We start from the raw sequence: 25,591 nt of genomic DNA, 5'->3' as shown, positions 1-25,591 counted from the left end.
TGGGAATTTGATTACTAATTTAGTTTGTTCCACATTGTGGGTCAAAGAGCCTGTTCCTCTGTTGAACGGTTCTACGTGGCAGTTACAGTGAAAGATTACAAACAGGGGACAGAGTAGAGCTCCTTGAGCCTGCTCCACCACCTAGATGCATTTCGCAGTGGTGTTGAATCTAGTAAGGCACAGAACAGTGCCTGGCAAGTTTACCTTGGCTTCTGTTCCACTTTTCTACCTGTTCCCTCATAATCCTTCAACTGCCATATAGAAGACACAACATTTCTCCTTTTTGGCCCAGAATATATTCAGTGATTCTGCCAGAATCTGGTTTCTCAGCAGCAAGGAGAATCAGACACAAGAGCAACATGACAACACAAGAAGAAACAGTACAAACAACAGACAGCCTCTGTCACATTATCACACTTTATTGTGTACACAACATGATATCTTCAGGTACAGGACAATGGCTTGTGATCATGCTAAAGATAAAACCACAGAATGCCAGGAGCAAGAATGAAAAGCACAGACAGATTCAGGACAGGAAGTCACCCCAAGGTGTGCATTCCCAGAGCATTTGATCACAGTGCCCATTATTCCCAAAAAACTTCCCAGCCAAGTCCAGATCCCTTTTGAAAGTTATTTCTGAAGTTGGTTCAGGTAGTGCATATTACGTGCTGGTCTCACCTCGAGCCCTTGGCTTCTCATGTAGGACAAATATTTTTTTCTTTTTAAATGTTCCTTCTTTGGGCAAGCCCAACATTTAGTGCCCATTCAGAGGGTTGTGACAAGTCACCTTCTTGATCGCTTGTGGTCTTGAGCTGAGGGCACTCCCAGAAGTTGTTAGGTCAGGAGCTTCAGGGATTGGATGCAGGAATGAAGAGGAGAGAGGTGCCTTCCCAAGTCAGGTTTTGACTGAACCTTCACTACCCCAGATGATCATTACTTCAAACATCCAATTTACATTCACTAAGGGACACTTTGTTTCCCAACAGCACCAGATAGCTGATGTGATCACTCAGCAGTGAAGGATGAGACATTGACCTGGTGAACATATTCAGGACATGGGGCTGGGCTGGATGGGATACTGAATGCTTGCATTGTTCCTCCACAGCACTTTCTCCAATCTGGGTCAGTTTTTGGGAGAGCTGGGACGGTTTGGTGTCCCAACTGCAAGCATTTCCCCCAACTCTTCGGGAACTGGACCTATCTCCTGAAATTAAACGGGATGGGGAACCAGTCTATGCCCCCAATCCCACAAGAATCCACCCAGTTATCAGGTTAAAATTACAATCCTCACCACCACCCCCACCCTACAGGGAGCATCGACAGCAGACAAACTCAGCAGCAACCTCTGACCCAGGAAAGGTAGAACAAGTATTCCCCTCACCGGATACATATTGGTACAATGAAAAGGACACGGCTTGAGGGGGCTGGAGAAGTGTTGCACCCCACAGCAGAAGAAAGCACACGAGAACTGAACCACACTGTCAGGGTATGACTGTAATAAAAACTCTCCACTTGTCAGGATGAACGACAGCAGCTGGCACCTTCACTCAGTCCTGAAGAAGGTTCTCGGCCTGAAACACTGACTGTTTATAACCCTTCCATAGATGCTGCCTGACTTACTGAGTTCCTCCAACATTTTGTGTGTGTTGCCCAGAAGGTAGCGCATAGCAATCCCCTACTCTTTTGCGGCCTCTTTGTCTACCCACGCGAGTGGTTCTTAAGATTGTCTGGCTTGTGTGTTTCACACACGGGACAGAACAGTCTTTCACTGTTGCCTTACAGTACTCCTCTAGGGATATCTACTATCCACTCCAGCCTGAAGATTAAAGCACGTTGAGGCTCCTGACATAAGGGGAAAAAATGCTGTAAGTAGAATCAAGAGCAACTTGAGGAGATGATTCTGTGGAGGGATCAGTGTCAATTGTCTGCAGTCCTGTGGCACTGGGGGTGGGCCTATGAGGCCTAGACTGGTATCCCTGGCCCTGCGAGGCTCCCAGCGCCCCAATTCAGCAGACTACGAGGAGGGGATGCTGGAGCTGTGTGGGGGGGCAGTCATTGGAGGCAGGAACATAGACTTGAGCTTCCCGGACATGGCTGCAACCTCGGGGTCCTGCCCTTCGTAGGCCTTGACGATGCGAGCGAACTTCAACACACCTTCAACAAAGAAAAACACTCCTCAGTCACTCGTGTCCACCACATCTCATGCTGCCTGGGCCCTGAAGAGTCTAACGATGAGGGTAGTACAGACTCCATTCCCCACCCTCTCGAGATGTGGGTGCACTCCATTCATATTGACGAGGAAGTGGAGGGTAACCGCTCTGATGGGGTTTCCAAAAAGTGAGCGAGGGGCACGCGAATGGAGCTGGTGGTGATGTGATGAGGAAGAGTTCTAGAGGCATGAAGTGAAGGGAGTGACAACTGTTGACTCACAACAAGGCTGTGGGCCCTTTAGGGCATTTCAAAAATGTCTGTAATGGCTTTGGGTTGGGACATGGGTGCAGAGGCACTGGAAAGGAACTGGGGCACCAACTAGGTGAAGAGGGTAAAAGGGGTAGGAGGGTGGTGAGTAGGGAGGGTAGGGATGAGCTGGGTAGGGAGAAACGGGAGGAGGGAAGGGGAAAGGGGGCAAGGGGAAGGATGGTTAGTGGGGACAGTGGTGACGGTGGGGAGGGAGATGTAAATTGCCAATCTGTGGAGGATGGATGAGTGGCAGAATCTGAGGGAGGTGAGGCAGGTGGTGACTGATGGAAGAATAAATTGAAATTACTGTCAGTGGGTGTTTGATGGTCAGCAGAGTAAGTGAGCCAAAGGGCCAGCTTCCACAGTATGACTATGTTACCAGTGAATCTACATCTAGCGCATAAAAAATGTTTTCATCTTCCCACAGGAAATTTTACTTCCAGATACTTTGAATTACAAAATTGATTTATTTATTAGTTTTGGTGGTGATAGGATGTGTTGCATTCAATGAGGGGTTCCAGGGAAAAAGACACTGATCATCAATGCCAACAACACCCAAGGGAGGACCTAAGCCTCCAGCAGAAACACTGTAATAAAAGGCGAAGCAATAGACAACAGTGAGCCACAAGCTCGACAATGTAATATAATACACCAAGACATGACTCGAATTATGCCATCAGATTTCTGAACAGACAATATTTCTTAGTGTATTTTATAGTTTTTTAATGTATTGCACGGAATTTCTGTGGCACAACAACCAACTTCACTGCATATTAATAAACCTGATTTTGAGTACTACAAAATAAAACATGTCAACGATTTGGATATTGGAATTGATGGCTTTGTGGCCAGGTTTACAAACACCCACCACTGTGAAATACCACTAGTCACTGGCGGCCAAACAGAAAAGGTCCACTTAATTCTCACTCAGATTAATTCTCCTAATCTGACAATCTTCTATCCATGCTAATATCACGGGATCTTATTTTAAGCAGCCTCGTGTGCGGCATCTTGTCAAAGGCCTTGCAAAAATCCAAGTACAACACATCTACTAACTCACCTTTGTCTATATTGCTTGTTATTTCCTCAAATAATTCCAACAGATTGGTTTGGCAAAATTTCCCCTCAAGGAAATCATACTGACTTTGTCATGTGCTTCCAAGTTCCCCAAAAACTCTTCCTTATTAATGGACTCCAACACCTTCCCAACCACTGAAATTGGGCTAACTGGTCTATAATTTCCTGAACCCCCTCTCTTCTTAAAAGAGTGGAAGGACTTTTACAATTTTTGAGATCAATGCCAGAATCTAAAAATTCTTGAAAGATCATTAATATCTCCACAGTTTCTTCAGATACCTCACACAGAACTCTGGGGTGTAGTCCATCTAGTCCAGGTGATCTGTCTATCCTCAGACCTTACACCTTCCCAAGCACCTTCTCCTGAGTAATAGCAACAACATTCAGTTCTGCTCTCTGACCCTTGAATTTTAGGGACGTTGCTAGTGTCTTCCGTAACGAAAACTGGTGCAAAATAATTAATAACTCTCCAGTATAATTTACCAGTGGTCCCAAATGCACTATTGCCTCTTTTGCTCTTTATACATTTGAAAAAAATTGGTATCCTCATACTAATCTGTCAGAATTCTTCAAGGAAGTAACAATCAGTGTGGGTAAAGGAGAAGCAGTGGATGGTGGATGTACTCTCCAAAATGGGATTTGGGGAGGGAATCCAAAATTGGATCAAACTGCTCTACACAGACATCTGTAGCGGAGTCCAGGTCAACGAGTGGGAAACAGACAGCTTCCCCATCAGGTCTGGAGCCAGGCAGGGCTACCCTCTCTCTCCTGTCTTGTTCGTGTGCTGCATAGAACCCTTTGCCGAAGCCCTCAGGAGGGATGAGGGCATAAGTGGGGTGATGCTGCCAGGCAATGGAGGGACCCAAGTCAAAACCTCCCTGTACATGGACAATGTCACTGTCTTCTGCTCTGATCCGAGGTCGGTTCACAGGCTGATCAGCATTTGCGAACAGTTCGAGCAGGCGTCGGGGGCCAGGGTCAACCGTAGAAAGAGAGAAGCCATGCTCTTCGGCAATTGGCCTGACCGATCCAGCGTTCCCTTCACCATCAGGTCTGATCACCTGAAGGTGTTGGGGATCTGGTTCGGAAGGGCTGAGACGTGCAACAAGAACTGACAGGAGCGGACTGCCAAGGTCAAAAAGATACTGGGACTGTGGGGAAGGGCGCTCCCTGTCGATAGCGGGCAAGAACCTGGTCATCAGGTGTGAGGTGCTCTCAGGGCTGCTGTGTGCAGGTGTGGCCAGTTCCCCGCTCCTTCAGCTCGGAAATCACCCGAGCCGTCTTCAGATTCGTCTGGAGATCAAGATGGAGCGGGTCAGACGGACCACCATGCACAAGTCCCTGGACAATGGGGGCAAAACGTCCCCAATGTCGCCCTCACTCTGATGGCCAGCTTCGTGTGTGGCTGCATCAGGTTGTGTGTGGATCCCAGGTACGTGGGCACCAAGTACCACTATGTGCCCAGGTTCTACCTGTCGCCCTAGCTACGAAGGATGGGTCTGGCCCCTTTACCGTGCAACACCTCCTGTCAGATGGTCGTTGCCGCCATACCTGTCCCTCGTAGAGAAGTTCTTTCAGGTCAACACCTTTGACCACAGGGCCATCAGGCAGTGGTCAGCACATAAGGTCCTGCAGGCACTGCAGGAGAAGGATGAGATGGACACAGTGAGGAGGTTCCCTGAGGAGACCGTCCAGTTCATCTGGCAAAATGCCTCATCGCCAGACCTCACCAACAGACACCAAGACCTCGCCTGGCTGGCGGTGAGAGGGGCCCTCCCAGCCCGATCCCTCCTGTACGTCCAGAACGTCGTCTCCATACCCCTCTACCCATGGGAAGACTACAGTGAGGAATCAACGGTGACCCACCTCTTTGCACACTGTGGGTTCACCGAGAAGGTGTGGAGGAGGATGGAAGGGGCAGTGTCGAGGTTCATCCCCAGCAGCTGCATAACAGAGGACTCTCTGATCTACAGGCTGTTCCTGGGGACACACATGGAGACCAACATCCGGTGCTGCTGGCAGATCATCAACTCGGTGAAAGATGCTCTTTGGTTGGCCCGGAACTTGATGGTCTACCAGCACACGGAGATGTCTGTGGGGGAATGCTGCTGACGGGCACATTCTCGGCTGCAAGAGTACGCGCTGAGGGACGCACTCAAACTCGGGGCAGCCAAGGGCCCGGTGGGGAAGGACCAGTCTAGGGTTCTTCTTCCGCGGGAGTTGAGGGGTGGGGCGGGGTGTAAACCCCTGAAAAAGTGTATGTAAGTATGGAATAACAGAGTGCCAAGTGGGTGGCAAAAGTGTGGGAATGTAAAGATTGTAATGGAAACATTTGTAAAGGACTGAGAGTCATTGAATGGTTTATTGTATATAATTTTATTTTTGAATAAAGTATATTTTGATCTCTGAGGAGTTTCTGTACACCTTGCGTAAATGTCATTATCAGGGACACTGGAAGTCTACAAAAGTTCTCACTTTTCACACAAGAGACTAACTGGACCCATTCTCAGCATACTAGCTATTTATTAACAGGAAAAAAATTCACTAAGAACTTACTTAAGAGTTGCTGTCTGTGCTTGCCAAAGCCAAGACCACCCTGACACTGACCGGCCCACTCCAACAATGGCTGCTCTGCTTACACCTCCTGCCTTTTTATTGGCCCAAATAAGACTCACTCCCAAAGGGGCTTGCAGTCTTCAAATAATGCAAGTTATCACTCTCTCACTTGCTCCTTCAATGACTCACTCCCAACAGGATTTTCAGTTCGAAGTGGAGGGGCAGGTAGTGTTGAGGAAGCAGGGAATATGCAGAAGGGCAGATAGATTGGGAGAATGGGCAAAGAAGTGGCAGATGGCATATCGTATAGGGAGGTGTGTGGACATGCACTTTGGTAGACTGAATAAAGACGTAGACATTTTATAAATGGGGAGAAAATTAACAAATTGGAGGTGTAAAGGGATTTAAGAGCCCTTGTGCAGATTTCCCTAAAAGTTAACTAGTAGGTTGAGTTGGTGATAAAGAAGACATATGCAATGTTAGCCGCCCATTCATCTGCAGATGTTTTAGTGTGTTGCTGGATTTCCCGCACCTACAGATTTTTTCTTGTCTTTTGTTTGCAATGTCAGCATTCATTTCGAGAAGAATTTAATACAAGAGCAAGGATGTAATGCTAAGGCTTTATGAGGCATTTGTCAGATCCCACAGAATATTGAGAACAGTTTTGGGCCCCTTATCCAAGAAAGATGTTTGGGCATTGGGGAGGGTCCAGAGGAGGTTCATAAGAATGATTCTGGAAATGAAAGGGTTGATGTATGAGGAGCGTTTGATGGCTCCGGGCCTGTACTCACTGAGTTGAGATGAATGAGGGGTATCTCACTGAAACCTATTTGAATATTGAAAGGCTCAGATAGAGTTAAGTTCAAGTTCATTGTCAATCAACCATATGCACGTACACAGCCAAATGAAACAACATTCCACCAGACCAAGGTGTACAACACAGTACGTATAACTCACACACATAACAAAAAGTAATAACTCCAGCAGTAAATTAACAAATAACACAGCGCATTTATTATTCAAGTTAGGAAGTAGACAATATAATGCTACTGGCACTTTGTACATGATGAGACCGAGGTGGTGGCTGGGAGCTCAACAGCTGGGATGAAGCTGTTTTCCATCCAACTTTTCTTGCCCAAATGCTACAGTAACTCCTGGCTTACATTAAGGGGTCGAAGAGATTGTCGTATGCAGGGTTTTGGCATTGTCAATGCTAAGGCTCTTTGTATGCAATGCTTCTGATAAATATCTCCGATGGATGGAAGACATACCCTGATATGACCATAAGATATGGGAGCATTTGGCCATCGAGTCTGCTCTGCCATCATGGCTGGTCCAAATTTTCTCTCCAGTCTCCTGTCTTCTCCCCATATCCCTTCAAGCCCTGACCAGTCAAGAATCTATCGACCTCTGCCTTAAATATACTTAAAGACTTGGCCTTCACAACTGTCTGTGGCACTACCCTCTGGCTAAAGAAATTCCTCCTCATCTCCATTCTAAAAGGACACCCCTCTATTCTGAGGCTGCGTCTCAGGAAGGGTCTCAGGCCAAAATGGCATCTGTTTATTCTTTTCTATAGATGCTATCTGCCCCGCTGAGTTCCTCCAGCATTTTGAGTGCGAGACTCAAGTTGTGCTTGTGGCATTCTACCAACCTCTTTACCTCCTTGCTGTGCACCATCTTGTTGCTGTTGTTGAGGCCAAACATTGCTGGGTCATCAGCGAACTTGATTCGGTTTGAATATTGAAAGGCTTAGACACATACGTTCGAATGCTGTTCATAGACTTCAGTTCAGCATTCAACACAATCATCCCTCAGAAACCAATTGGAAAGCTGAGCCTACTGGGCCTGAACACCTCCATCTGAAACTGCATCCTAGACTTCCTGACTGGGAGACCTCACACTGAGCATGGGGCCCCCCCCAGGGCTGTGTGCTCAGTCCACTGCTGTTCACTCTGCTGACCCACGATTGTGCTGCAACACACACAGCTTGAGCCACATCATCAAGTTCACCGATGACACGACCGTGGTGAGTCTCATTAGCAAGAATGACGAGTCAGCTTACAGAGAGGAGGTGCAGCGGCTAACGGACTGATGCAGAGCCAATAACCTGTCTCTGAATGTGAACAAAAGAGATGGTTGTTGACTTCAGGAGGGCACGAATCGACCACTCCCCGCTGAACATCAACGGCTCCTCGGCAGAGATCGGTAAGAGCACCAAATTTCTTGGTGTTCACCTGGCAGAGAATCTCACCTGGTCCCTCAACACCAGCTCCATAGCAAAGAAAGCCCAGCAGCGTCTCTAGTTTCTGCGAAGTCTGAGGGAAGTCCATCTCCCACCCCCCATCCTCATCACATTCTACAGGGGTTGTATTGAGAGAATTCTGAGCAGCTACATCACTGCCTGGTTTGGAAATTGCACCATCTCGGATCACAGGACCCTGCAGCGGATAGTGAGGTCAGCTGAGAAGATCATCGGGGTCTCTCTTCCACCCATTACGGACATTTACACTGCACGCTGCATCCGAAAACCAAACCCATGCACCCCTCATACAAACTCTTCTCCCTCCTGCCATCTGGGAAAAGGCACCGTAGCATTCAGGCTCTCACGACCAGACTATGTAACAGTTCTTCCCCCAAACTATCAGACTCCTCAATACCCAGAGACTGGACTGACACAACTTACTGCCCTATTGTCTTGTTTATTATTTATTGTAACGTCTGCACTGCTTTGTGAACTTTATGCAGTCCTGGGTAGGTGTTTAGTGTAGTTTTTTTTGGTGTTGTTTTTTTAACGTAGTTCAGTCTAGTTTTTGCACTGTTTCATGTAACACCATGGTCCTGAAAAACATTGTCTCGTTTTTACTGTGTACTGTACCAGCAGTTATGGTCGAAATGACACTAAAAAGTGACTTGACTTGAAATGGACCTAGCAGTGTAGTCATGTGTCACTCTATTGTGGAGAGAATGTTTCCCATTGTGAATGAGCCAGGTTCAGAATAGAGGGACGTCCTTTACAACAGAGATAAGGAAGAATTTCTTTACTCAGAGGGTGGTAAATCTGTGGAATTCATTGCTGCGCCAAGTCAACGAGTATATTTAAAGCAGACTTTCATAGGTTACAAGGAGAAGATAGGAAAATGGAATCGAGAGGGATAATAAGTCAACTGTGTTGGAATGGTAGAAGAGACACAAAGGGCCCAGTGGCCTAATTCTGCTCCGGACTTATTTATTTATTTAGTGATACAGTACAGAACAGGCCCTTCTGGCTCTTCGAGTGATGTCATCTCACCAACCCTCCGACGAACCCGATTAACCCCTACCTAAATCACAGGACATTTACAATGACCATTTCACCTACGTCTTTGAACCGTGTGAGGAAGCCGGGGGAAGCCCACGCATTCCACGCGGAGGATGCAGAGAGATTCCTCACAGAACAGCACCGAAATTAAACGCCGAACTCTCGAATGCCCTGCAATGCTACCGTGGTGCCCCTTACAGTCTAACAAGCCACAGAAACCTACCGGATGGCCAAAGACGTGCTTGGAGAAGTAGATCTTACATTAAAACACAAGAGGTTACAGGGGGAGGCAGGATAATGGGGAAATACATCAACAATGATCAAATCACAGAGTGGACCTGATGGCCTCAGAGGCCTAATTGTGTTCCCCTATTTTAAGGTCTGAGCGTGCAAAGAGATTTAAGGAGGGAATTCAGAGACCAGGCAGCTGAAGATACTGCTGTTATTGATGGAACAAACTGAGAAAGTCTGGGAACCTATGCTGAAGGAAAACAATGATCCCCGGACGAGGGGCAGGAGAAGCTGCAGGGGGTGGGTCATTCCAGGTATAATGCATACACTTACCTTCCCCATCATTGCTGAATCCATACGATTTAATGACCTCTTGCTGGATCTGGGTTGCCACGGGCAACACGAACTGCAGCATCTTGCCCATGTCATTGCAGGCATTGTCTCGGGCTTCTTCCATCCTCATCGCGTTCTCCGGCAAGCTGAAGGCCTTGATCACTTCAGCCAGAATCACTGGGCGAAGGGGAGAGGCAAAACGTGTCAGGCGGGGTGGGGGGGGGGGGGGGAACGGCGACAAGGCAGCAGCAAATGGACAAGGTTTCTGTTACTGCACAGTACTGTTCCTCGGGTTCCTGAAATGTGGCCGAACGTCAGCCCCAGGACAACTACTGGCCCTGGTATACAAGATGTTGGTAAGATGGCAGCACTCATACTGTATAGTTTTGATTACTCTGTTAAAGTTGTCATTAAGCCAGAAAGAGGGCAAAGGAAGTTTACAGAAACGTTGTCAGGATTTGAGGGCCTGGTTTATAGGAGAGGTTGGGCAGGGATGAAATTATTCATTGCAGAGGGAGGAGTGATCGTAAAGAGGCGTACAAAACCATGAATAGCAGATAAAAGGCAAAGGGAGGGTAAAACTAGAGGGCATTGGTTTAAGGAGAGAAAGAAAAGATTTGAAAAGGATCTGAGATACAACTTGTGTGTACGTGTGGTACAGATATGGAATAAAGGAATGGGCCAAACACCGCCAAATGGGAACGGATGAGATAGGAATCTTGGTCAACTCCAACGGGTTGGAATGGAATGGAACTGGTTTATTGTCGGACGAACTAAGATACAATGAAAAGCTTGTCTTACATACTGTTCAAATACATCAAATCACTGTACGGCGCACTGAGGAAGAACACGGTAAACCAATAAAGTGCAAGATCACAACAATGTAGACTTGAAGTCTTGTAGTACTAAGGCACTACTTATAACAACAGAGTAGAAGCTGTCCTTGAACCTGGTGGTATGTGCTTTCAGGCTTTTGTATCTTCTGCCCCTGTAGGAGGCTGAAGAGAGACTGTCTTAGTGGATGGGGGCTGCTTTACCGAGGCAGCGATTAAGTATAAGGTCTGAATCGGTGATATGGATTCCTATGACACGAAACTCAGCCTGTACCAGATCCAATCCCAACCCTCGGTCGAATGTCGAACCCTGGTTTCCTCACTCAAAGGGCCCTTCGGACAGTGGCTGGTAAAGGGAGCTAAAACGACGGCCTGGATAGTCCATTGTCTCCGACCCCACCCGCTTTGAACCTGCCATAGACAGAGAGACGATCCCACTGAATCAGCATAGGACTCAGAAACAATAGCCTTGGTACCAACGGTATCCCGACCTGGGTGACAAACATATCCTTGGGTCCCAGAATCCCAGGTCCATTGTAAGGCCTCTGGACCGGGGACTGGGGAGCTAAGCCCATCCTTAGGGCCCGCGTTAAGACGGGGCCCCGGTCTCACCTTTCGCCTGGTCCACTGTCAAGCCCGGCTGCTGCGGCTGTTGTTGCTGCTGTTGCGGTTGTGACGCCGACGCCATGTGCGCCCTGTCACGAAAAAAGCGTCAATTCCCCGGCTACCCAACAATAAACACCAGCTCCCGACCCGAGATTCGTCCGTCAGGGCCTAAGCACGGCACCGCCGCGCGTTCGGAGGACCGACGGCCGGAGGACTCGGGCAGCATCGCCGCCGTACGGCCGGAGGACTCGGGCAGCATCGCCGCCGTACGGCCGGAGGACTCGGGCAGCATCGCCGCCGTACGGCCGGAGGACTCGGGCAGCAGCACCGCCGTGGGGACAGAAATTCAAACTTTCTCCTTTACTCTGGCTAGAAAAATCTGCAGCTGCTGGAAATCCAAGCCACTCACACAAGATGCTGGAGCAACTCAGCAGGCCAGGCAGCATCTATGGGAAAAAGTACAGTTGTCATTTCGGGCCTTGGGTCTGTTGCAAATGGAAATAAAGCTTCCACAGCTCACTTTACAAGGGGAAGATAGACTTCTCTCAAGGAACACAGCATTGCTTGTGTGTATTACTTGGATTTCCAGCATCTGCAGATTTTCTCTTGTTTGTAATCAGGATTCTCCAAGGCGTTTTGAGATAACTTCCAATTGTAGGAAGTTTTTTTTTGTCCTAAGATCAATGAGTTCATCTTTGGCTAAGTCAACATCTTCAATACAGATTATATCAGAAAGAAAAGGATTGCAGATCCATGGTTCAACTTTAATGCCATCAAGAAGGAAGCAACATGTGAAAGCGTTCTGAACTGTTTCCAGATGTTCAAAGAAATTGGCAGGGAATTTTGCATCTCAACGCCATCTTGTAAAGCACTTCCCCAGCATTTGAAAATTTGCAAGGATGTTGGCCTCCACTCTCTCATTCCATATCAGCAGCTTAGCCAAGGAAGTTTGTGATTTTTCAGCAGCATCTGTAATGGTGACTTCAGGACAATGAATTGAAAGATTCATATGGTTAAAGACATCTGCTAGGTAAACCACCCCATGGATACAATCCTTTTTTTCAAAGTGTACCGGTGGGGTGGTTGTTTTTCAATAGAAAATGTGAAACTTCTGTCCTTAGTTCGAACAAAGAAAGGCAGTGAACTTCTGTGTAGGAGAGAAGCATTTCATATTCACCACCCATTTCGTGACAAAGTCTTTAGAATACGATTATTCAAATAAAGTTGATGATTTTTATAGCTGTTGTGTATTTAACATTTTAGTTACATTTGAGTAAACTTGTTTATGTGTTTGTTGAATAAGCATTCTTGTTCGTTTAAATAATTAATCATAGGTTAAATGTAAAATTATGATAATTGTACACGTCATTGCGCTACCACATGATACACGCACGACTTGCTTAAAGTAAAGTCGAAGTTAAACCTAAATTAGTTGAATGCTTTGAATTTCTTTCAGGGTTGTTCAAATAACCTTTGTTGTCGGTGCACATCTGAGTGAGAAAAACAATGAGTGATGATGATGTGAGGAGCTTCCTTTTCAGGAAAGTAGCAAAATGAAAATAATATTGGACTATGTGGGAGTTGTACTCCAGTAATTTGTTCCAATAAAAGTCTTAGATTTATCCAAAGTGATTGAATTTTAAAATGTAAAAAAGTACCAATTTCTTGATTATATCGAAAACATTGGTCAGACATATTTGAATTTTATCTATTTATTTTCTGTGGTGTTATATATAATTGATGTAAAAAATTATATTGTACTAATCTAAGTCGAACATTTATTGTATTTATCATACTATCAGAACATAATCTTAACCAGCTTTTTCCATCAATTTTAATATTCAAATCAGATTCCCATTTTTGTCTTGATTTATGAATTCCTGATTTAATTGTCTGTTTTCAAATCAAATTGTACATACAAGATGTAATTTTTTAAATTTTTCCTTTTTGAATTAATATTTCTATTTCACTAGGTTTTGGCATCAACATTGTTTGACCCAGCTTTTCTCGTAAATAAGCCTTTAATTGAAAATAACAGAAAAGAGTGTTGTGAAATTGAGTTACTAATTGACATTGATTATAATTTCCTTTGGTAAGGGGTAAAATTTCACTTTTATCCCAGTTTACTTTATACCCTGATACTTTCCCATATTTTTCCAATCTAAAAGATAGCAATGAGTTTGTTAAATAAATCAAAACCAATCAAAATCAATAAATCCAATATTATTTTTATTAGGAGACATTGAAGGGACAATACCGAAACTTAAATTGAATAAGTATCAGAAAAAATTTGTAGAAATTGCATTGGCAGTAGCCAAAAAATTTATCACAGTTACTTGGAAATCTGATTTATATTTAAATATGGATCATTGGAATAATGAAATATATAGTTGTATTCCACTTGAAAAAAATACATACAATCTAAGAAATGAATATGATATATTTTTGAAAATTTGGCTCCCATACCTACAAAAGATAGGATTAAATACATAGGTCCTTTGAAGATAAAATTATAAAGTGATTGGGGAAAGTAAAAATAAATATTAAAATTATTTTGAACTCCATGGAGCATGTGGGGATCCTCCGATATCCAGGCAAACTTTTTCTTCTTTCTTTCTTTAGACAAGGGTTAAGGGGGGGGGAGGGTTAATATTATTTTTTTCTTTCTTACTATTTTATCATTACATTTATTCTTTGTAATTTTCTAAAAATTTAATAAATAAAAAAGAAAGGAAAGTAACAAAACCAGATGTATCACCAAACATCGCAGGAGCTCCACCTCTGCGAAGAGTGTGGAGTCTTTCATCAAAGTTTTGTTTTCCAAAACATTGAAGGCCTTTGCAGTTTGCCCAAGGGGCTCATAAAATAGGAATTCTTTGCTGGGTCAGAATGTGCAAAATGAACAAAAATAAGGAGCTGACTACACTGAGAGATGTCTGTAGTCGTCAAGTTTATTGTCATTTCGACCATAGACTGCTGGTACAGTACACAGTAAAAACAAGACAACTTTTCTCCAGGACACTGGTGCTACATGAAACAACACAAAACTACACTAGACTATGTGAGACAGCACAAGGCTACACTAAACTATGTAAAACAACATAAAAACTGCACTAGAGTACAGACCTGCACAGGATTACATAAAGTGCACAAAACAGTATGGGGCAGTACAATAACTAATAAACAAGAAATAGGACAAATTACAATATAATAATAAATGATAAACACAAAGTACACTGTAGATGCTGGGGTCAAACCAACACGTACAACACTTTGAAGGAACTCAGCAGGTCGGGCAGCATCCGTGGAAATGAGCAGTCAATGGTTCGGGCCAAGACCCTTTGTCAGTCCTGATGAAGGGTCTCGGCCCAAAATGATGACTGCTCGTTTCCACGGATGCTGCCCGACCTGCTGAGTTCCTCCAGTGTGTTCTACATGTTGCTTAATAATAAATGATGCAGATGTCAGTCTAGACTCTGTATTGAGGAGTCTGATAGTTCGGAGGAAGAAACTGTTGCACAGTCTGGTTGTGAGAGTCCGAATGCTTCGGTACCTTTTGCCAGATGGCAGGAGGGAGAAGAGTTTGTGTGAGGGGTGCGTAGGGTCCTTCACAATACTGTTAGCTTTGCAGGTGCAGCGTGTGGTGTAAATTTCTGTAATAGCGGGAAGAGAGATCCTGATGATTTTCTCAGCTGACCTCACTATCCGCTGCAGGGTCTTGCGATCCGAGATGGTGCAATTCCCGAACCAGGCAGTGATGCAGCTGCTCAGGATGCTCTCAATACAACCCCTGTAGAATGTGATGAGGATGGAGGTGGGAGATGGACTTTCCTCAGCCTTCGCAGAAAGTAGAGACGCTGCTGGGCTTTCTTGGCAATGGAGCTGGTGTTGAGGGACCAGGTGAGATTCTCTGCCAGGCGAACACCAGGAAATTTGGTGCTTTTAACAATCTCAACGGAGGAGCCATCAATGTTCAGCGGGGAGTGATTGTTCTGTGTCCTCCTGAAGTCAACAACTATCTCTTTTGTTTTGTTCACATTCAGAGACCGGTTGTTGGCTCTGCATCAGTCCGTTAGCCGCTGCACCTCCTCTCTGTAAGCTGACTCATCATTGTGCGTCATTGGCGGACTTGATGAAGTGGTTCCAGCTATCCAGCAGGACAGTGATGCAGGTGGATGCTTCCCTGGTGTCATGGATTATTGATTACCTGACTGGCAGACCATACTACATGCGCTTGCAACACTGTGTGTCAGACAGAGTGGTCAGCAGCACTGGGGCTTCACAGGGAACTGTCCTGTCTCCCTTTCTCTTCACCATCTACACCTCGGACTTCAACTACAACACCGAGTCTTGCCATCTTCAGAAGTTGTCTGATGACTCTGCCATAGTTGGATGCATCAGCAAGGGAGGTGAGGCGGGGTACAGGGCTACGGTGGGAAACTTTGTCACATGGTGTGAGCAGAATCACCTGCAGCTTAATGTGAAAAAGACTAAGGAGCTGGTGCTGGACCTGAGGAGGGCTGTTGTGTGCTGGGGCAGCAGGCTGAGGGTAGCAGACACCAACAGAATCAACAAACTCACTTGTAAGGCCAGTGATGTTGTGGGGGTGGAACTGGACTCTCTGACGGTGGTGTCTGAAAAGAGGATGCTGTCCAAGTTGCATACCATCTTGGACAATGTCTCCCATCCACTCCATAATGTACTGGTTAGGCACAGGAGTACATTCAGCCAGAGACTCATTCCACTGAGATGTAACACTGAGCGTCATAGGAAGTCATTCCTGCCTGCAGCCATCAAACTTTACAACTCCTCCCTCGGAGTGTCAGACACCCTGAGCCAATAGGCTGGTCCTGGACTTATTTCCACTTGGAATAATTTACTTATTATTTAATTATTTATGGTTTTATATTGCAATATTTCTTCACTATTCTTGATTGGTACGACTGTAACAAAACCCACTTTCCCTCGGGATCAATAAAGTATGTCTCTCTGTCTGTCTGCGTGTTGCAGCACAGTCATGGGTCAGCAGAGTGAACAGCAGTGGACTAAGCACACAGCCCTGGGGAGCCCCCGTGCTCAGTGTGATGGTGTTGGAGATGCTGCTCCCGATCCGGACTGACTGAGGTCTCCCAGTCAGGAAGCCTAGGATCCAGTTGCAGAGAGAGGTGTTCAGGCCCAGCAGTTTCAGCTTTCCAGTCAGGTGCTGAGGGATGATTTTGTTGAATGCTGAACTGAAGTCTATGAACAGCATTCGAACATATGTGTCCTTTTTGTCCAGGTGGGTTAGGGCCAGGTGGAGGGTGGTGCCAATGGTATCGTCAGTTGAGCGGTTGGGACGATACACGAACTGCAGGGGATCCAGTGAAGGGGGTAGCAGGGTCTTGATATGCCTCATGACGAGCCTCTCAAAACACTTCATGATGATGATCTGAGAGCAACAGAACGGTAGTCATTGAGGCAGGACATTGAAGACTTCTTCGGCACAGGGACGATGGTGGCGGCCTTGAAGCACGTTGGAATGGTGGCGCTGCTCATGGAGATGTTGAAGATGTCAGTGAGAACATCTGCCAGCTGGTCTGACATACATACGTTTGATTGCTGTTCAATGTAGTTTCATTAGTTGCAAACTGAATGAGAATTGCGAGGCTGCCTACTCATCAATGACTCAATTCTAGAACGTATCACATTATTTGATTAAAAAAAACACTTCCAACTTTCAAATCACAAACAACAGAAAATCTGCAGATGCTGGAAATCCGAGCAACACACACAAACTGCTGGAGGAACTCAGCAGGCCAGGCAGCATCTATGGGAAAGAGTAAACAGACACTTCAGAACTGGAGAAAAAAAGATGAGAAGTCAGACCAAGAAGCTGGGGGTGGGAAGGAAGAGGCACAAGGTGAGAGGTGAAACCGGGAGAGGGGAGGTAAAGACCTGGGAAGTCAATTGGTGAAAGTGGTAAAGATCTAAAGGGGGAATCTTATAGGAGAGGGTAGAAGACCCTGGAAGAAAGGGGAGGAGCACCAGAGGGAGGTGATGGGCAGGAAAGGAGGTAAGGTGAGAGAGGGGAATGGGATACGGAGGAGAGTGGGGGGGCCATTAGTGGAAGTTAGAGAGATCAATGTTTCTGCCATCAGGTTGGAGACTACCCAGGTGGAATATAAGGTGTTGCTTCTCCGACATGAGTGTGGCCTCATGGTGGCAGTAGAGGAGGCCATGGACTGACATGTTGGAAAGGAAATGGGATGTAGGACTGAAATGGGTGGCTACCAGTATGTCCCGTTTTGTCTACCTTCTTCAAAGAAAGGGGCTTCCCTTTCTCCACCATCAACACTGCCCTCACCCCATCCACCCGCCACCCCAACAGGGATAACTTGTGAAGGATAATTAGTTGAATCTGGAGTGGAAGGTGCAAAACTCCACCAGCAAGGCAAGTGTCAATGCTCCGGAGCTGAGCCGGTCATTCAGTGCTACACTGTTGCCATCACTCCATGCAAGGTCTAAAGCAGGGGAGTCCCTGGGCTCCACGGACCCCTCAGAGGTCTGTGGACAGATATCAGGGGGTCTGTGAACTGGTATGAGAAAGCATCTACATTTTTATTTTCACTCACCTCTAATTGAAATTGAGCAATTTCAACTGTAGACATCTCTTCCCCTTGCCCTTCAATAATGCAAGGCACCATTCCCTTTGTGACTCTCCGGTCTGCTCCCCTGTTCCCAGGGGTGCAACACGCTGCCCGTTAACTTCGTCCCACCACCCAGAGATCCAAGCCCTCATTCCAGGTAAAGAGGTGAGTCATTTTCTTTACTTCCAGTCTAAGTGCATGGCATTCCTTAGGACCAAAAGACATAGGAACAGAATTAAGCCATTCAATCCATTGAGACTGCTCTGCCATTTCATCATGGATGATCTATTTCCCTCTTAACCCAGTCACCTGCCCTCACACCCTGACTGATCAAGACGTTATCAACCTCTGCCCAAAATATACCCTATGACCTGCCACAACAGGCACCTGTGGCGATGAATTCCACAGATTCACCACCCTCTGGTGAAAGAAATTCCTCTTCATCTCCGTTCTAAATGGATTCCCCTCTGTGCCCTGTGGTCCTAGATTCTCCCACCGCAGGAAACATCCACTCCATCTAGACCTTTCTACATTAGATAGGTTTCAATGAGATCTCCCCTTATTATTCTCAATTCCAAGCAAGTAAGTTCCAGAACCATCAATTGCTCCATGTGATAAGTCTTTCTTTCCCAGAATCATTCTTTTGATCCTCCTCCGAAGTTTCTGCAAGACCAACACATCCCTTCTTAAAGAAGGGGCCCTAAGGTGCTCTGTAAAGCCTCATCCGCACCTTACGTCCTTGCTTTTATATTCTAGTCCTCTCAAAATGAATGCTGACATTGCATTTCTCTTCTTCACCACTGACTCAACCTGTAAATTAACCTTTAGGGAATCCTGCACGAGGACTCCCAGGTCCCTTTGAAATCACATCATAGAAATGTACATCACAGAAACAGAGCCTTTGGCTTATCTTGTCTGTGCTGAACTATTTAAACTGTCTAGCCCCACTGACCTGCACCTGCACAATAGCCCTCCATACCCCTCACACCCATGTACCTATCCAAGCTTATCTTAAATATTGAAATCGAGCTTCCTTGCACCACTTGTGCTGGGAGCTCTTTCCACACTCTCATGAACACACATAAAATGCTGGAGGAAATCAGCAGCCCAGGCAGCATCTCCGGAAAAGTGTATAGCTGATCTTTTAGGCTGAGACCCTTTAGCAGGACCCGACCCAAAACATTGACTGTTTACTCTTTTCCTTAGATGCTGCCTGGCCTGCTGAGTTCCTCCAGCAATTTGTCTGCGTTGATTGCATTTCCAGCATCTGCCGATATTTTTATGTTTGTGATCCGCTGAGTGAAGAAGTTTCCCCTCATGTTCCCCTTAAGCAATTCACCTTGCGCCCTTTACCCATGACTGCTGGTTGTAGTCCCAACCCAGTGGAAAAAGCCTGCTTGCATTTACCTGTCTATACCCCTCATAATTTTGTATATTTTGCAAATTTTCTTGGTACTCTTTCAATTTTATTTACATCTTTCATGCAGGTAGGTGACCAAAACTGCATACAATAATCTAAATTAGGCCTTAATAGTGTTTTACACAGAATGAACATAATACTCCATCTCTTGTACTCAAAACATTGATTTATGAGGACCAATGTGCCAAAAGCTCTTTACAACCCTATCTACCTGTGACACCACTTTCAATGGATTATGAACCTGTATTCCCAGATCTCTTTGTTGTACTGCACTCTTCAGTGCTTTACTGAGTAAGTGCAACACCTCGCACTTGTCTGCATTAAATTCCACCTGCCATTTTCCCAGTATTCCCAGATTCCACTGAAGCTCAATCGTCTTCCTCGCTGTTCACTACACCCCCAATCTTGGTGTCAGATTTGCTGATCCAGTTAACCACATTATCATCCAGATTATTGATACAGATGACAAACAAAAATGGACCCAGCACGGATCCCTGTGGCACCCCACAAGTCACAGACCTCTAGTCAGAGAGGTGATCATGTACAAATACTCTCTGGCTTCTCACAAAGCCATTGTCTACTCCAATCTACTACGTCATCTTGATTGCCAAGTGACTGAACTTTCCTAAGTAAATTACTTTGTTCTGTTTCCCAGTTCTGAGAATGTATGTATGAGCTGAAACGTTAACCATGTTTCTCTCTCTACATTTGTCTTTTCAGCATTTTCAGTTTTTTTCCAGACTTAGAATTAGAATTTATTAGAAATAGAATATATTTAAACATTGCATTCATCCCACAACGTGAGGGAGTAAAAATCTTTGCATTATGACTCTATTGCAATGTACAGACATGCGAATTTATAAGTATAATGGCTTGTAGAAAGAAACCGTCCAGTAGCCTTTTGGTCCTGGCTTTTAATGCTGCGGTGGTGTTTGCCAGATGGAAGCAGCAGAAACAGTTCATGGTTGGGGTGACTGGTGTCCCTGATGATCTTCCACGCCTGCCTTCTGCACCTGCTGCTATAAATGTCCACAGATGCGCTGGGCTGTCCGTACCACTCTCTGCAGTGCCCAGCAATGAAGGTTGGTGCAGTACCCATACCAGGTGGTGAAACAGCCAGCCGGGATGCTCTCAATGGTGCCCCTGTAGATTTGGGGGCCCATGCCGAACTTCGTCAGTCGCCTGAGAGGGAAGAGATGCTGTCGTGCATTTTCTGCTACAAAGCCGGTGTGTACAGTCCAGGAGAGATCATCGGTGATGTGTATACCGAGGAATCCAACATCTTCAATATTTGTTTGATTTACAAGGACATCTATCAGATCCGATGTCCACAAAACCAGAAGCTGTGATTCAGTCCCCACCGGACCACAATATACAATACTTAATACCCACTGGATCACAATGTGTATCCCTTGAAACTCTCAAGACTGAAATGTGAGATTTGTCACACCTATAGAATCACATTGTACAACTCTCAATGGCTACAATACCATAATATGTACTTCTTGAAGTTCACCAGACCATGATGCATCTCTAAAGGCTGCAATGTGTTCCTCTCGATGTTCAAAGGACCACGATGTATATCGCTGAATGTTGACAAACACAAAAATCTGTGTTTCTCAATATTGGGTGTATTCCAATGTTCACAAGGCACAACATTTGCGTTTTAATGTTCACAAAACCACAATGTGCGTCCCTCGATAGTCACAAGACCATAACATGTTCCCAGTGCCCTCAAGACCATAATATCTGTTTCCCAGTGCCCACAAGATCATAATATGTTTCCCAGTGCCCACAAGAACATAATGTGTTTCCCAGTGCCCACAAAACTATATTATCTGTTTCTCACTAATCACAAGACCATTATTTCTGTTTTCCAGTGTCCACAAGACCATAATATGTTTCCCAGTGCCCACAGGACCAGAATGTGTGCCTCTCAATGTTCACAAGACTACAATATATGTCTCTTGATGTTCACCACAATGTTCAATGGTTCAACTTAATATCAGGGTATGTATAGAGTATACAACCTGAAATTCTTACTCTTCACAGACATCATGGAAACAGAAGGGAAACCCAAAGAATGAATGACAATGAAGCATTAGAATGTCAAAGCCCCCTCTGTCCCCTCCCATGCACAAGCAACAGGAAAGCATCAACCTTCCCTCACTTATTTCAGCTGGAAGCTCAGCCCCCACACAGCAAGCAAAGTCCCCAAAGAGGGACCATGACCTGCAGTCCAACAACAACTCACCCAACATGCCACTAGCTCTCGCTCTTTCTACCCCTCTCTAACGAGCAACAGAGAGGAGCCACCATTTTCCACAGTGAAAGTGGAAACTAACAAACCAAAGCAGCTCGCTGACTATGATGTTACAGTCTGCCTCGTTGCTTTTATTCTGAGTCCTCCGACTCGAGAATCAGCAGTACACTCTCCACCACCATCGGGGGGGGGGGGAAGGGGGAAAGGGGGAGGGAGGAGAGGGGGAGAGAGGGAGAGAGGGAGAGATCCGTTGGTGGGTCTGCTATTTGCGATGTTCTGTTTTTTTTCACGATGCCTCAGTTGGCAAATATTAATGTCTATTAGAACAGTATGTACACCCCGTGACTCTTGCGTATAATCTGTGTATGATTCGAAAATTGTTAACAATACAATCTGGCTTATTGACAGTCTTTAATATTGTCTGAAAACATTAATATATTGGCAAACCATAGACCAGAGGATTTCATTACAACTTGAGTGCATGCATGGTCAAAGAAATGACTTTTAATGAGAAAGAGGGAGTTTCCTGGAGGGAAGTCAAAGGAAAACATTGTAAATCAAACACAGCGTAGCTTGCAGTTCTCCACCCCCACTCAGCCTCAGCTGTGTGAGACCTGCAAAACAGCATCTGACTTACTCAAATGCATGTTGGTCTGTGAGGAATTAATTAGCTGAGGCGAAAGGGTATTTTTGAAATTGCGCACCACAGGTGGAATGTAAAAAATAATATAAAGCCATATAAAGGTGTTGGTAGATTAAGGTGCCAGGTGGGCAGTTATTGGTGCAGAATGTGCACCTGTTATGCCAGTGGTACAGTTCATGGTGGCCAGCGAATAGTTATAGGAAACCATTTCCAGTCAAGCTTGCTTGAGAGTTTCATACGTCACCTGTATGGCCTTCAATCCTCTTCAATCCTGGTTGGAGAAGGTAGGTGCCAAACTAGTTGGCTAATGGGAAATGGGAATTTAAGCAGTCTAGGAAATTGAAAGGAACTGTTTCCAACATCAGTCAAGGCCATTTGCTGAACAACACAGGACATGGAAGTGCAGCAAGTAACATATATATTGAACCTCTATTTCCTGAGGAAAGGAAGCTAAATAAAATCTCCAGGAATAGCAGAGAGTGTACATCCATTATCTGAAGTCTTGATAGATTATGAAATTGATAAGGTTGTAAGCATTGGCTGTAATTGAAACTCAGAGATAAAGGTGCACAAGTTTGCTTGATCTTTGCAAGGATTTCCATTTTGGCTTCTTGCTGCAGGTTACTTGGCAAGGACAGGTTCCTGGTGGGAAGAAAGAAAGACATCCCAAAGTAACTTACAGGCAATAAAGTACTTGTGTGAGGTGAAATCCCTGCTGGAAATGTGGCAATGCTGGAAGGTCTTACAGAGTGCGATTACTGATTAGATCAGTTTTAATGATGCTAGTTGATTGGTAATGGGAAAATTGGTATTAGTTTATTATTGTCACAACAGAATCATATTATCACTGGCTTATATGTCATGATATTTGTTGTTTTGTGGCAGCAGCACAGTGCAAGTCACAAAATTACTGTACATTACAAAGACCATGTGCAAAAAGAAATGAAGATAGTGTTTATGGACCATTCTGAAATCTGTTTCTGGAGGGGAAGGAGCTGTTCCTCAGTCACTGAGTGTGGGTCTTCAAGCTCCTGTACCTCTTTCCAGATGTGCCAAGTTACAGTGAATAGCTTTTTGTTTGTGTGGCATCCAGACAGATCATGGTATGTAAGGATATTGACTAAGGGACTAAGGGAGAAAACAGAGCTGAATGCAGCATTTCCATTGCAGACAGACATGGAAATTGCATGGACCACAAGAAGGAAGCTCATCAAGTCTGTTCAGGAGTCTGAGAACAATGGTATAGAAGGTGTCCTTGAGCCTGGTGGAAGTAGTTTCAAGTTTGTCTAGCTTCTGCCCATGGAAGGGGTGGGGGGGGGGGAGAGGTGAACCGAGGTGGAAGAAGACCATGATTAGGTTGGCATGGTTTTGAAGGTACCGGGTAGAGTAGACAGAATTGATGGAGGAATGGGAACAGTCAATGTTTTGGGCTGAGACCCTTCATCAAGATGGACCCCACCAAGCTGTGATGCATCTGGACAGGCTGTTTTCTACAGTGTATCTGAACTAATCATTGTGAAACAAAGGTCAACGGGAAAGGATCAGTTACTGTTCAACCATACCATTGTCAAATAAAATGACCCACCTCAACCTTTTCTTCTGTAGCTGAGTCCTTCTCTGGATCCATGACAGGAATTTCCTCAACATCTTCCAAGGGTTTCCTTAAGGAGCCAAGTATCAGAAAGTATTAGGAAGTGTTTTAAAACATTTATCACACAGTGAATCCTAGGTACCAATTGAAGCCTACATTGTGTTCCCTGTGCCCTATCACCATCCTCTGAATCCCTACAAGGCCCAGGGCTCACAAGAGATCTTCCTCAACTCTGGCAACTCTCCAGGAGCAACCACTTTCTGGAGCTCTGGTGGCTTCTGGGCTATCTCTGTGCCTCATCTTCCCTCACACCTGGAAAGCAGCTTTAGACTTGGAAGCTCCCTTTCAAGGTGCAAAAAAAAGTTTGCACAGCCTCCTTCTGCATCCCCCAAGGGAGGGAGCAGGCCCTGAGGGTGGGAGTGGTCCCTGGGGTGGAGGACTGGTTTGGAGGAAAGGGGAGGTATCTGGGGAGGGCAGCAATCCTGGTGTTCAGCAAGTGGATCCTAAGGTGGCAGATAGTCTTTGAAAGATGGCATGCACCCTGAGGGAGTGATCTCTGAGCACGTGGTGGGGAGTGGTCATTGGGGTGGTGGAGTAGGAGGTGGCCCTGAGGACAGGGAGTGGTTCCTGAGATGGAAGAGTTGTCCTTGGGGAGTGGGAATGGTCCCAGAGGAAAGGGGAGGACCCAGGGATGTGGGACAATCCTGGTGAAGGAGTGGTCCCGGAGCTGGGGAGTGGTCCTGCAGGAAAGGAGAGGTCACTGGAGTGCGACTGAGGTCCTGGAGGTGAGGGAAAGTTCACCAAGGTGGAAGGTGGTTCCTGAGGGAGGGAGTTGACCCTGAGAGAGTGATACTTGGCTGAGTGATCACGTTGGTGCGGAGTGCTCCCTGGCATGGGAGAGTGGTCCTGAAGGAACAAGGACAGTCGAGTGGGGAGTGGTTCTGAAGGAAAGAGGAGGACAGTTGGGTGGGGAGTGGTCCTGAAGGAACAAGGAGGACAGTCGGGTGGGGAGTGGCCCTGAAGGAATGAGGACACTCGGGTGGGGAGTGGCCCTGAAGGAACGAGGACAGTGTGTGGGGAGTAGTTCTGAAGGAACGAGGACAGTGGGGTGGGGAGTGGTTCTGAAGAAATGAGGACAAGTGGGGTGGGGAGTGGTCCTGAAGGAACGAGGACAGTTGGGTGGAGAGTGGTCCTGGAGGAATGAGGAGGACAGTGGAGTGGGGAGTGGTTCTGAAGGAACGAGGACAGTGGGGTGAGGGAGTGGTCCTGAAGAAACGAGGACAGTGGGGTGGGGAGTGGTCCTGGAGGAACGAGGACAGTGGGGTGTGGAGTGGTCCTGGAGGAACGAGGACAGTGGGGTGTGGAGTAGTCCTGAAGGAACGAGGAGGACAGTCGGGTGGGGAGTGGTCCTGGAGGAATGAGGAGGACAGTGGAGTGGGGAGTGGTTCTGAAGGAACGAGGACAGTGGGGTGAGGGAGTGGTCCTGAAGAAACGAGGACAGTGGGGTGGGGAGTGGTCCTGAAGGAACGAGGAGGACAGTCGGGTGGGGAGTGGTCCTGGAGGAATGAGGAGGACAGTGGGGTGGGGAGTGGTTCTGAAGGAACGAGGAGGACAGTGGGGTGGGGAGTGGTCCTGAAGGAACGAGGAGGAC

General features: G+C 46.1%; 2 protein-coding genes across 2 annotated transcripts in view; both read right to left on the bottom strand.

The window, feature by feature from the left end:
* Positions 1-403: 403 nt before the first annotated feature.
* Positions 404-11,619, bottom strand: grcc10 (gene rich cluster, C10 gene). The gene is made up of 3 exons (XM_059970711.1): positions 11,404-11,619; positions 9,959-10,135; positions 404-2,154 (listed from the first exon to the last, which is right to left on the bottom strand). The coding sequence occupies exons 1-3, from the start codon at positions 11,477-11,479 to the stop codon at positions 2,015-2,017; spliced, it is 393 nt and encodes a 130-aa protein (XP_059826694.1). The 5' UTR covers positions 11,480-11,619; the 3' UTR covers positions 404-2,014.
* A 10,486-nt stretch (positions 11,620-22,105) lies between these two features.
* Positions 22,106-25,591, bottom strand: part of LOC132393801 (cell surface glycoprotein MUC18-like) — a 60,042-nt gene continuing 56,556 nt past the window's right edge. Inside the window, exons 11-12 of the mRNA XM_059969194.1 lie at positions 23,935-24,010; positions 22,106-22,991 (exon numbers count right to left, since the gene is read on the bottom strand). Of these exons, the coding sequence (XP_059825177.1) occupies positions 22,971-22,991; positions 23,935-24,010 (97 nt within the window). The 3' untranslated portion in view covers positions 22,106-22,970. The remainder of the gene's footprint in view (positions 22,992-23,934; positions 24,011-25,591) is intronic.

Source organism: Hypanus sabinus, chromosome 5, assembly GCF_030144855.1.
Source record: "Hypanus sabinus isolate sHypSab1 chromosome 5, sHypSab1.hap1, whole genome shotgun sequence".
Lineage (NCBI taxonomy): Eukaryota > Metazoa > Chordata > Chondrichthyes > Myliobatiformes > Dasyatidae > Hypanus > Hypanus sabinus.
The sequence above is the reverse complement of the archived record's forward strand: the minus strand, read 5'-3'. Positions and strand labels throughout refer to the sequence as shown.

Coding starts and splice junctions, on each gene's coding strand:
- grcc10 (XM_059970711.1), bottom strand. CDS start 11,479: ATGGCGTCGGCGTCACAACCGCAACAGCAGCAACAACAGCCGCAGCAG. Junction 10,136..11,403: donor GACAGTGGACCAGGCGAAAG/GTGAGACCGGGG, acceptor CCCTTCGCCCAG/TGATTCTGGCTGAAGTGATC. Junction 2,155..9,958: donor ATTCAGCAATGATGGGGAAG/GTAAGTGTATGC, acceptor TCTTTGTTGAAG/GTGTGTTGAAGTTCGCTCGC.